General features: G+C 29.6%; 1 protein-coding gene and 1 long non-coding RNA gene across 3 annotated transcripts; both read left to right on the top strand.

Annotated features, from left to right (window-relative positions):
• Positions 1-99: 99 nt before the first annotated feature.
• LOC129919765 (40S ribosomal protein S3a) lies at positions 100-1,186 on the top strand. The gene is made up of 2 exons (XM_056000800.1): positions 100-500; positions 658-1,186. The coding sequence occupies exons 1-2, from the start codon at positions 160-162 to the stop codon at positions 1,118-1,120; spliced, it is 804 nt and encodes a 267-aa protein (XP_055856775.1). The 5' UTR covers positions 100-159; the 3' UTR covers positions 1,121-1,186.
• Positions 1,187-1,361: 175 nt separating this feature from the next.
• On the top strand, positions 1,362-9,730 carry LOC129919766 (uncharacterized). Of its 2 annotated transcripts, none has more exons than XR_008773116.1 (14): positions 1,362-1,589; positions 3,441-3,498; positions 3,934-3,982; positions 4,475-4,519; positions 4,868-4,918; positions 5,294-5,342; positions 6,281-6,367; positions 6,557-6,639; positions 6,837-6,923; positions 7,112-7,175; positions 7,634-8,190; positions 8,807-8,871; positions 9,263-9,317; positions 9,692-9,730. It is a non-coding gene; the product is annotated as an uncharacterized LOC129919766 (long non-coding RNA). The 2 variants fall into 2 exon arrangements; XR_008773117.1 differs by having other exon boundaries at positions 1,362-3,044.
• Positions 9,731-12,757: the final 3,027 nt, after the last annotated feature.

Genomic DNA, 12,757 nt, shown 5'->3' with positions numbered 1-12,757 from the left:
GATCCCATCATACTCCATAGCTCAGTTATAAGAAAACTCAACAATTTTCCAAACACACCCCAAATGTGCTCAATTATCAGTTCAGTGGGCTCTTTTCCCAATTTCCGCCTATCTGACAGAAGCAACGTGTTTCGCTCTTTTTCCTTGTGAACTGTTAAGATGGCGGTCGGTAAAAATAAGGGTCTGTCCAAAGGAGGCAAGAAAGGTGGCAAAAAGAAGGTGATTGATCCTTTTTCAAGAAAAGATTGGTACGATGTTAAAGCCCCAAATATGTTTACAACCCGTCAAATCGGTAAAACTTTGGTAAACCGTACCCAAGGAACCAAAATCGCTTCCGAAGGTTTGAAGGGTCGCGTCTTCGAGGTCTCATTGGCCGATTTGCAAAAGGATGGCGACGCCGAGCGTTCATTCCGCAAATTCCGTTTGATCGCCGAGGATGTCCAAGAACGTAACGTTCTTACCAACTTCCACGGTATGGATTTGACTACAGACAAATTCAGGTAAGTCACAAATTCATTCTAACCTAACTTTTAAGTGAAATGTGTTTTGCAAACACAACAAAAAAAATCAATACAAAAAATGGAAGCAGCATTCCTTCCATGTGCTACTCCTCTGGAATTGCTTCTTCAATTTTTTAAATGTCATATCTTTCTCCAGGTCAATGGTAAAGAAATGGCAAACACTGATCGAAGCCAATGTCGATGTAAAGACAACCGACGGCTACTTGCTCCGTGTCTTCTGCATTGGATTCACTGCCAAGGATCAATTGTCCCAACGCAAGACTTGCTACGCCCAACAATCTCAAGTCAGGAAGATCCGCAACAAGATGGTTGAGATCATTCAGCGCGATGTCGGCGGTTCGGACTTGAAGGGTGTCGTTAGCAAATTGACCCCCGATTCGATTGCCAAGGACATTGAGAAGTTGTGCCAGGTTATTTATCCATTGCACGATGTTTACATCCGCAAAGTCAAGGTATTGAAGAAGCCCCGTTTCGATCTGTCGCGATTGTTGGAATTGCACGGAGATGGCGGCGGCAAGGGCACCGAAGGTGTTGTGTCCGAAGGCGCTGTTGTTGAGAGGCCCGAAGGATACGAGCCACCAGTGCAACAGTCGGTTTAATTTTATTGATTGAATTATTTTGTAAAAAAATAAAATGATGAAATGAAAAAAGATCATTTTTTTAAAGAGGTTTTTCATTTTACAAAAAGAATTTGCGGGGCTTTGTTGGATTTTTTGTTTGTTTCTTTTTTCCTTTTAGATTCTAGGTTCATGGAGATAGCTAAGATCATCACTTGAAGGATTCTATTGATCACTGGATTATGAATTTTGTTGAGGTAAGTTTAAGTCAAGTTATAAACTTGCACTATTTTTTTAAATTTTAAATGATGTTCAATTTATTTTTCGTCGCTGAGTCTTTTGATGCCAAAAACACTGTCTGATAAAAGATTTATGCATTTTTTATTTTTAAATTAAATCATTTTCAGTTTGGTAACCACGTTTTTTTTTCTTTTTGATTTGCAGATCAAACTTGATACTTAAGAAATCCAGACAATAAATTCAAATGGAACAGAATGCATCAACACACTAGGTAAGTGAAAAACGTTTTATATAAAGTATTCCTATTTGTATCAATCTAATATTCACATAAAATGTAGTTGCTTAAAATAGACTAGGTATGATGGAGTTTATTAAAATGTGGATCAGTCAAAATACTTGAAAAGCAAGGGTTCTGATATTTCAGATAGAAAAGGGATAGAATCTAGCTTTTTTTCTTCTCAGTTTTTCAAAGCCAGAATTTCGGACTCTTATGAAATTGAATATTTTTTCCTGATGCTCGGTTATAGCGATCAGGAAGACTTAAGTCAGTTGATTCACATAAAATCTACCTACTCTCTTCTTTTCTTGATTGAAATACACACGAAAAATGTTGTCCTATGCGATGGAACAGGAAAAATATAAAACACTTGAGGGGAACGATTTGTTTCATTTTGTGTGAAATGTCAATCAGCTGGCACGAAAAATGAATTTGCGTCAGGAAAACAGATACAATTTTAACAAAATATAATTGTTCCATTGTAAATATTCTATTCGAAAAAAATTCTTTGAGTCATTTATAATCGATTGGTATAGCATCTAAGCCAAATCTTAGTTTCTTTTTTAGTGGAAATATTATATGAGCTATTACCAAAGATCATATAACTAGTTATATGATCTTTGCTATTACCTTCATGTTGTTACCCCTTTTCACCACTTGACTGTCTTAAAAACGGAAATAAAGATGTTCAACGATGAATTTCAATGATTGTTATAACTGGCCCCTAAACAACAAGTTCAGGGTTCTGAGATTTCGGAGAGAAACTGGATAAAATATAACATTTTTTCTCCACAGTTTTTCAACTGGACTCTTATTACTGAGACTGCTGATTGCTTAGATGCTTACAATTTTCACATTCCATCATGTGTGATTTTTTGTTCAAATACAGAGATCAGGAAATCAAAAGAATTGTATTTTGTTTATGAATTTACATAACCAGTTCCTGGTTGCTAAACCTTTACTTTTTTTTGTAATTTCGTCTTTCAAATGACTGCTTTAAATTTCAAAATAAATCTTTCCAGTCAGTTTGTCTCAAAGGATAACCTTTAATTCCAAGTAAAAATCTATCTAGGAGAGCATCATTCATAATGCATGGCAGCCATACAGCACGTGTTTGCTAATTCTCTTTAGAAAAACGTGGTTGCTGGATGTTTTGTTAAGCATTCCTCACAGCCAGATACGAGCTCAAGGACAGTTTTTTTTCGACCAAAATACCAAAAATTCCATTAACATTGCAATCAGTTTTCTCCCTCTCTCACTTTTCCATTTCTATGTCCTTTGTTTTCATGAATTTTTTTTTATAATCATCCAAGGACAGTCCTTGCATTGTTCGAGCGACTACCTTACCATCGTAAGATATATAAAATAGGAGACGCAGCTGGCGATGAGCACAGTTAGTTTTGAATCTTCGGTAGGTTTAGGTGCATGTTACAGAAACAAATTCAAAAGGTGATACATTTTCTTCTGAGTTGAAAAAAAAATGTTCGGCATTCTTCTTTCGGATTTTCGGATATTCGGATGTTTAAGAAATTAAAAAGAATACAAACAAATATTAAGAACAGAGTCTCTAATAGAAACCGGGATATTCTAAAATAAGTTATACAATGTATACTTAAAAAATTCTTTCTGCTTTGTATTTTTGGTGCTTAAACTATTGATAAGTGAAAAGTTATTTGCTACTAGCTATTGTTAGCTTAAATTTATTTCTATGATGTTTTGAATTATTTGCTACTACTGAGAGCGTTGATGTTTAATAATCTCTGATGGAAAATCTTAGAATAATAAAAAAGATCTTTAATTGTATTGATTTTTTAGTTCTAACAATTTTTTTTCATTTATTTTCAGTCGCAAAATTGTTTCCAGCATCCAAATAAAAAAATGAACAGACTCATTTTTATAAAAGGTTAGTTTTTTTACTTTAAATATTTTTCAATTAACAGTACTTATCTGATGTTCGATTCACTTGCTTAATTATGTCACATTGGCTTTGAAAAATTATTAAAATTTATTTTTTCCGACCATTTAAACTCTTCTTATTTGAGACTTTCACGCGAATCGGATAACAGAATAGGGCTGCAAGTTAGTTCACATTTGAGGGCATTTGGAAAAATAGATCTGTTTTACAATTTTTATAAATTACAAGTTTTTTTTTTTTGATCAAATGCCCTTAAATTGAAAAGACTATTTTTTATGATGAGAAATGAGACGTTTCGATTATTTGCTACTCTGAGAGCTTGTGATGTTAAAACGCAGTTTCTGAGGCTTTTGTTTTTCTTCACACATGTTTTTAAAAAGGGAATTAAATATCTAAATAGTTTATTTTATTTTTTTTTTACAGATTTCTTCAAAATGATGTTAACAAGAAGAAAAAAACTATTTATTCCAAGGTAAGCAATACTTTCTTTTATTTTGTGCCTTAATATAATCAGCCCAATCGTGAGTTTCAACATAATATTTTTTTTAATGAGTGAGCTGGCCTCATTACCAGCAAATAACTTTAAAACTTAAATAAATAAAAATATGTAGCTTCGAATGCAATTTTCCGGGTGAATTTTGTTCAAGTGAAACTCACAATAGAACTGATTACAGTATTAATTTAATTTTAGTTTGACCGAAAGTCTACTTATAATTGATTTGTTTTTAATTGAGTTCATTTGGAATATTAGACCTGTTATACAAGTTTTAAGAATATTTTTTTCAAATGCCCTTAAATTGAACAGACAACTAATTTGTTATGATGAAAAAACGTTTTTAAAGATTATTTGCTACTCTGAGAGGTTGTGATGTTAAAATTCTATTTCTGAAGCTCTTAGTTTTCTTTATACTTGATTTTCAAAATAGTTTACATTGTCTAATCAATTTGTTTTATTTTCTTACAGATTCTTTGAGAATGAGCTTATCATAGACAATTAAATTATTCAAAGGTAAGAAAAACTATTTTTTATTTATTTTATAATTATTCGATTATATCGTGAAGTTCACGTGAAAAAAAAACTTCCCCGAAATAATTTTGTGGCCCAAATTATTAAAGTAAAAAATAGTTTATAATTTAAAATAGACTAAAAGGGAAGGGCACTTTGTTTCGATTGCAATCTTTTTCACGTGGAATTCACAATAGATATATATTTATCATGATGTTTATATTGATTTATTTGCTACTTCTGATGGTGCGTGCTGTTAAAAAATCTCTGATCATAATGATTAACAAGTTTCGTAAATTTTTTTTAGACCTTGTCACTAATAGTTTTTTTTCTTGTTATTTTTGCTTTTAGTTTTCGATGATCTAAAATTTTGTATAAAAGGTTGGCCGATGGGAATTAAAGGTAATTAAAAAAAAATTATTATTTTGTTAAAATACAAAAAATAATTTAAAAAAAAAATATTTTTAAATTGCAAACATAAACAACAGCTTAAAAAAAATATTAATATTTTTCTTTTTTACCAAACAGAATAAACTTAAATAAATAATGATGTTTTTTTTTTTACAAAATGAATTATTTTAAGATAAAATCAAAGCAATTTAAAAATATTAAATATGTATATTTAGTTTCAATGATGTCAATTTTCGGTATAACAGAACTAAATAATGTTGATTACGAATGTTAGATAGTAAAGCTGAGTTTTTTTTTTTTTATTATTTTACTATAAGGTTTTATTTTTACAAAATACCTAACAAAATTTCTCTTTTCTATTTTTAGCCTTCTGATTCCTTGATCATAAGCGGATGAAGATATTTTTTATTTCAAGGTAAGCATCTAAATCAATTTAATTTTCTAGTTCGATTCAGGGTTTTTTCGTTTAATATTTAAATTATATGTCGTCTTGCTTATGCCAGAAGAATGAACTTGCCCAAATTTCCACAATACAAGACAAAATTAATTACTGCCGAAAATAATAACTTTACACAATTTAATTTTCAAATTCATAAATCTGGCAATTATTGACGTGCAAACATCTAAGATCTTTGTATAAAACATCAAATTTATCTAATTTTTGCAATATCAATAGGTACATATTTTTGTTTTAAGCTTAGAATCACAGTAGGTAACTAAACTGGCAAAATTTAAACTTTGATTTGATCAGTTCTATTTTAAACGCTGTGAGATCATATAAAGCCTAGACCCACGCTATGTTATACGAATTAGTTCTCTTCGTTCGATATAACACGCAGTCACGGTACATATTATTCATAATTTATTGAAATTTTTTTAACATCCATAATTTATTGACATTTTTTAAACAAGAAAATGATATAGATCTCAAGAAAATGTACTGAAAAGTGAGATAAGAGCTTAAGCTCATTTTTATTGCATACGATCCATTATGCTAAATTTATTTCGCTCAGAAAGTTTCTTTTAAAACACAGTCGGTAACAAACTGTCAAAATTTAAACCCTCTTTTGGTCAGTTCTATTTTAAACGCTGTGAGATTAAATAATGCCTAGACCCACGCTATGTTATACGAATTAGTTAAATACTCTTCGTTCGTTGTAACACGCAGTCATGGTACAATCTTTTTTCCAATAACCTATCGACGTATAAAACTAGGCTTCTTTTAAATAATTTTTGTTCAATTTTCATCACAGATTGAAAAAAAAACATCCATAGTCGAAATAGTCTAAGATAAATGAATATGCAATTGTAATAAAGACTTAATTTTAATTATAAATTTTCTTTTAATTGCAGGAAAAATCGAAATCAAAATGGCAGCTTGTAATGTTGTTGGACTTTACGAAAACAAATTTTCCCGGAATTTCCTAGACAATTTAAATGGTAAGTTAAAAATGTGTTTTTATGTTTTAAACTCTTGATTTTATTGTGATGAGAATATTTCGGATTCCCCATCATTTGATCGATAAATGACATATATCCACACTGATTTTTAACAACAAGTTAAAATATAGTATTTTTTTAGTAAACACGAAAATATCAATATCTTAATCCATTTTCATTTCTTTTCAGTTAACAATTCCAATTACGGAAGAAACACATCAGGAACCCAATATGCTAACTGAAATTTGCCGGACATATCCTTGATGCAAATGGTAGGTTTCAATTTAATGTATTTCTTTTCTAAACCAATAAAATATGATGATTTTCCTTTCGGATTCCCCATCATTTGATCAATAAATGAACAAAGACCATTCTGATATTTTACAACATTTTAATAAAATGTTCTTTTATTTTAGTAAACGCAAAAACAAAAATATCAATAAGTTAATCCATTTTCATTTCTTTTCAGTTAACGTATTCTAATAACGGAGGAAACACATCAAGGAACTCAATAATGCTTAATGAATTTGCCGCACGTGTTGCCTTGATGCAAATGGTAGGTTTCAAGTTTTTGTATTTCTTTTCTAAACCAAAAAATTTCATTATGATGATTTTTTGTTTCGGATTCCCCATCATTTGATCAATAAATGAACAAAGACCATTCTGATAATTATTTAACGTTTTTTAATTTTAATTAAAATAAAAAAATAACAAAAAAGCTAATGCTTTTCATTTTCTTTTCAGTAAAGACATTCTGTTAGAAATGGAGGAAAGAGCAAACCAAAGAAGAAAATCAATTTGAATCAAGGTAAGTCTATATCTCATTTTATTAACACATCCATATTATTGACTAATTTCAGAAATTGTTTTATTGCAAAACTAATTTCGTAAAATTTAAAAAATGCAAAAATCTGACATTTGTATTTTTTTTCTTATAGTAAATTATCTTAAACTTAAAATTATAAATTTGATTTTTAAATTATTAAACTAATTTCGAATTTAATTAAAAATATGGAAAAAAAAAAGAAATTATTTTTTTTTTCAAAACTACGCAAGAGAAATAAAATAAATTTTGATGCGTAGCAGTTTTTTTTTTTAATGATGACACACATTACCCAGCTCGCTTTGACAAGCCATGAAGAGAACTTGTTCTTAAACCAACGCAAAATTAAACTGCTGATAAAAAAAAAAAACAATTCTTCTCATTAAAAAAAATTCTATCTGTAACCCATAAAATCTAATGCAAAATTTTGTATTTGTTTCCAGAGCGATGTCTATTCTATGAAAACGGTTCGACTGGAAGGAACTAATTGAAATTGATGTAAGTTGATTTTTTGAACTAATTAATTTAAATTTTTTGTTTTTCAAAACTACAAAAAGTTTCAAAAGTTCATGAATTCAATCCTTTTCACGAAATTCCATTGTAATCAAAATTTTGGTAGAATTCTCTTATAAAAAACATAAAAGCCTTCCGAGTGAAAAAGTTTGCTCAAATTTTTTTTGTTGGGACTCAACAACAAGCAACTATTACAATGGAATTCTAGAAAAAGGAAGAATAGAATTCTGCTCTGTCTGTTTTGTTTTTATTTAAATGATGACACACATTACCCAGCTCGCTTTGACCAAGCCATGAAGAGAACTTGTTCTAAAACAACGCAAAAATAAACTGCTGATTAAAAATAAAAACAATTCTTTTAATTAAAATCCAATCTATGTATTAACCAATCAAATCTAATGCAAGATTTCTGTTTTTTTCCAGGGCAATGTCTTTTTCTCGGGAAACACGGTTCGACTTAAATAGAAGTGACGAAATTCAAATTAGTGTAAGTATATTGTAATATTAAATTTTCTACTGTACTTTTTTCTTAAACTCCAAGAAGTTTGAAATCGCATCCTTTTGTACGATATTCTATTGTAATTAATATTTTGGTAGTATTTTCGAAAAAGCTACAGTTTCGTTTTATAATAAGTCCATCCTTTTACAAAGTGAATTAATGCTTTTAAAAATTAAATTCACCGTTTTGCAAATTAAATTCATTAATTTGTAAACTAAAATCACCTGTGTTATTATTATTTATAAAGAAATAATAACTTGAAAACTGGTCAATTTTATTTGCAAAAATATTAATAAAATTTGTCAAAGAGTGAACTTTGTGAAAAACCTGTGAAGAGTGAAAAGTTTCTCTTAGATTTTATTCGAGATTATCAAGGTTTACGATAGAATTCGGGATCAAGCGGACATAAAAACTCTGCTCTGCGATTATTTTTTAAATGATGACACACATTACCCAGCTCGCTTTGATAAGCCATGAAGAGAACTTGTTCTTTAACCAACGCAAAATTAAACTGCTGATTAAAAAATAAAAACCAATTCTTTTATTTAAAAAATTATGTCTATGAACAATAAAGTCTAATGTTGGATTTTCATTTGATTTCCAGGTTGATGGCTCATTCTTTGGAAACTGTTCGACTTACATAAGTGAAGGAAATGACTTGAAATTGATGTAAGTAGTATTTTTGTATGTTTTTTTTTCAAATATAAGAAAATCGCGTTCTTTTCACGAAATTCCTTTGTAATCATAATTTTGGTAAAAACCTAAAAGAAAAAAAATACCATAAAAGTCATGGGAGTGAAAAGTTTCTTTGGATTTTGTTGAAGGCTCGAAACGATTACGATGGATTTCGAAAAAAGAATGAATGAAATTTTCGTCTATTTTATTTTTCTTTAAATGATGACACACATTACCCAGCTCGCTTTGATAAGCCATGAAGATAACTTGTTCTTAAACCAACGCAAAATATAACTGCTGATAGAAAAATAAAATTTTATTGCTTTAAAATTCTTTTTAGTAAACAAAAAAATCTTATTGTTTTTTTTTTTTTCTTAAATTACAGAAAAATGGGAAACTTGATTAGCTCTCTTTTGCACTTCACTGGCGCTGTTATCAACGTAAGTAAATCAGTAATGCTTAGTTTTTAAAAGGATTTTTGTTTGTAAGTTTGTATTTCCAATGAACCAAAATTTAAAATCTCATTATAGTGAAATTAATTAAAAATTAGAATATAAATTAGTAAAAAAAACATGCCCTTGGTTCTCAAAAATATAAACTATCAAACAGAGGTGTTTTGCCTAGGCGGATTTTTGTTTTGTTAAAATGATGACACACATTACCCAGCTCGCTTTGACAAGCCATGAAGAGAACTTGTTCTATAACCAACGCAAAATAAAAATGCTGATTTAACAAAACAAAATCTAGTCTTAATTATTAAACAAAAATGTTTAACGTACATAAAGTCTAATGGATTTTTTGTTTTGTTTTACAGGCTAGGTCTCTCTTGAAGTAGTTGCACTTAAAATTGAGTTTAAATTGATGTAAGTAATGTTTTTATATTTGATTTATTTTTTTTAAACTGCAGAAGTATTTCGTCCCGGTTAAATCTGCTAGGTTCACTAGTACAATTTTATTTAAAGTTAAAGCATTTGCTATGTTCTTTTGAGTTAATAAAATTAACTAAAGCTATGAACTTCACTTCATTGTTTGTATGAATTTAGCGGATTGACGTTGAGGATTTGCTCTTTGCAGTTTTATTATTTTTAATGATGACACACATTACCCAGCTCGCTTTGACAAGCCATGAAGAGAACTTGTTCTTAACCAACGCTAAATTAAACTGCTGATATAATTATTTTACAATTATCTTGAATTTCCACTAGAAGAAGATTTTAAAATAATTTTTTTTTTTCTATTTCCAGTTGTCCGAAAATGTCTAACGTCAAATACTGAAGAAAGACCAATTTCATCGAGATGAAGATATGAATTATTTATTATAAAACCAAAGAAATGCATTTTTTATAATTAAAAAAAAAAATAAAATAAATAAAAACAAATTTACTGAAATATTATGATTATTTTTTTAAATTTAAAAACAATCCAATTACCCATGGAACTGTAGTAATGTGTGGATTTCAAAACACACATTGGGGATTATGTTAGAAAATTTTCCTCGGAATTATTTATCAGAGAAGTTTAGCTTTTATTTCATGTCTTTCGCCGGTCAAAACAAAAATACGGCAAGAAACGGTATTGCAAATCCAAAGGAATGAAAAACGATAGAGGCAAAAGGGAACAGGCTACTGTTTGAATAATTGGTGTTATCTACTAATCTCGAAAAAAAAAAATCATTGATATGTTAGTATGTATTTGAAATTTGATTTTTCAACAGAAAAAAAGTTACGCATACACCATAGTGACTTTTTAAGTTTAAACTGAAGATGATTGAGAAAATGTCTAACTGATCAAATAATAAAATGGCTTCAAAAATTATATTGTCGTTGTTTATGAAAACCTTCATGATAACAAAAGCTACATAACGATTTAATATAAACTCCAGGGGTCGAATTACGGCGGGAGCGGGTCATAATTCTGCTTGTCAAAATTCTGTACGACAAAATTCTGTGGGGTCAAAATACTGTAATACCATAATTCTGTACGTCATTATACTGTAAATACAAAATTCTGTACGTCAAAATACTGTATCAACAAAATACTGACATGCAAAATTCTGTTTTGTAAAATTCTGTACGGCAAAATACTGTATATCAAAATTCTGTAAAAATGCTGTAAAAAAATATCGTTTTGATAATGTAAAAAAGTGCGCGCGCACTTTTTTACATTATCAAAACGATATTTTTTTACAGCATTTTTACAGAATTTTGATTTACAGAATTTTGATGTACAGAATTTTGAAATACAGTATTTTGACCAACCAGAATTTTGCTATACAGAATTTTGACTTTCAGAATTTTGTTCCTACAGCATTTTGCACATACAGAATTTTGACATACAGTATTTTGGCATACAGTATTTTGAATACAGAATTTTGCAACATACAGAATTTCGACCCCAACCCAATTACGGCATACGTTCGTTAACGAATGGTTGCTATGTGTCCCTATCGTTTTCTAATAATTAAATAGAGACATAAATAGTCAAAACGTTAACGTATGATCGTAATCGTGTGCCGTAATTCGACCCCAGCTTTTTTCTTTGTGAGAAAGTAGAAAGGAAATATTTGAAACAGTAATTAGGGTTTATTTTCATGTAATTCAAAAGAACATAATTTGGTTCAGTCAAATTGGTATAAAAGTGGGAAGTTCGGCTAAATTCCTTAGCAAATTGATGCTTTGCATCAAAAATATTTCTAGTGCAAACGTGATTCTTTGTAGGTAAGGTAGTGTTTTCTTTCCATGCATAAAAACTTACCTATAATGAATCACGTTTGCACCAGAAATATATGTTTGAGCAAATTTTTAATCCGTTAATGAATTCAGCCTTCAAGACAAGTCTGGGGCCTTATTTTGAATTACGAAACGAAAGGCAAAACAACGATACCCACGACAACGATAGTCACGACATAGAGCGATTTAGTACAACGATAATGAATCCATGTTTTTTTTTTTTTCAAGCGTACCAACCTTACCGTACCAAAGCTGTCAAAAAATAAGTAGGTAAACAAAATCTTCAGTGGTAAAAAAATTTTCTTTTACTTTTCTTGTGCTTTTTAATAGTATTTTCTACTCAAAAACATAATCAGCCCTATCGGCAATCTCAGGTGAGAAATTTCCCCGGGAGTAGGTTTTCGCTCCCGGGAATTTTTCTCCTTATCGGCAATCTCCATCGGAATTTCGTTTTCGGGAAAGAAGTACAGCCAACTTAACAAAACAAAAAAACCTTCGAACACATGTCTTCGAAAATTTTGACAACTCTAATTTGATTGTATTTAGTGCACAAAAACAATTAAAATGTTTAATAGTCAATATTTATATAATTTTTTTCTTTGGTGTTGATTTGTGTGTTGATTTTTTGCCCAACTTATTACTTTGTTTGTTTCTTCAGATGGACATGTAATTAGTTTTGTGTTTGTAATTTTAATTAAAGAATCAATCAATAAAGTTTCTTAAGCTTTGTTTTTTTTTTTTGACATGATAAACAAATAACTGAAATAAATTGAGGCATTCCACATAATTTGATCATTTCTTCGACCAAAGCAGCAAACTAATGCTCTCGGAATGGTCTCGTTTAGTTCCATGCTTTTTTTAAGGTTTTCTTATGTTTTAATTTTGTCTACTATTTTGCGTTATCCAGTTGCAATATCATTTGCTTTTTATTGGATTAAGGAAGTAAATAATTTAATATTTTTAACAGAATATTTTGAAAGAAAAACACGTCCATTTTGGCTTCAAAAAATCTGTTCCCCATAAAAAATATGATAGAAATACTTCGGGGGAGAAACTTCATTCCCGATAAGTATTTTTGTGTGGGAATTTTTTCCTAGGAAATTTTTCCATTCAAAAAGTATTGCCGATACCGATTTTTCGGAATAGAGAAA

This window comes from Episyrphus balteatus, chromosome 4, assembly GCF_945859705.1.
Source record: "Episyrphus balteatus chromosome 4, idEpiBalt1.1, whole genome shotgun sequence".
NCBI lineage: Eukaryota > Metazoa > Arthropoda > Insecta > Diptera > Syrphidae > Episyrphus > Episyrphus balteatus.
This window is presented reverse-complemented; position numbering and strand designations above follow the sequence as displayed.

Coding starts and splice junctions, on each gene's coding strand:
- LOC129919765 (XM_056000800.1), top strand. CDS start 160: ATGGCGGTCGGTAAAAATAAGGGTCTGTCCAAAGGAGGCAAGAAAGGT. Junction 501..657: donor TTGACTACAGACAAATTCAG/GTAAGTCACAAA, acceptor ATCTTTCTCCAG/GTCAATGGTAAAGAAATGGC.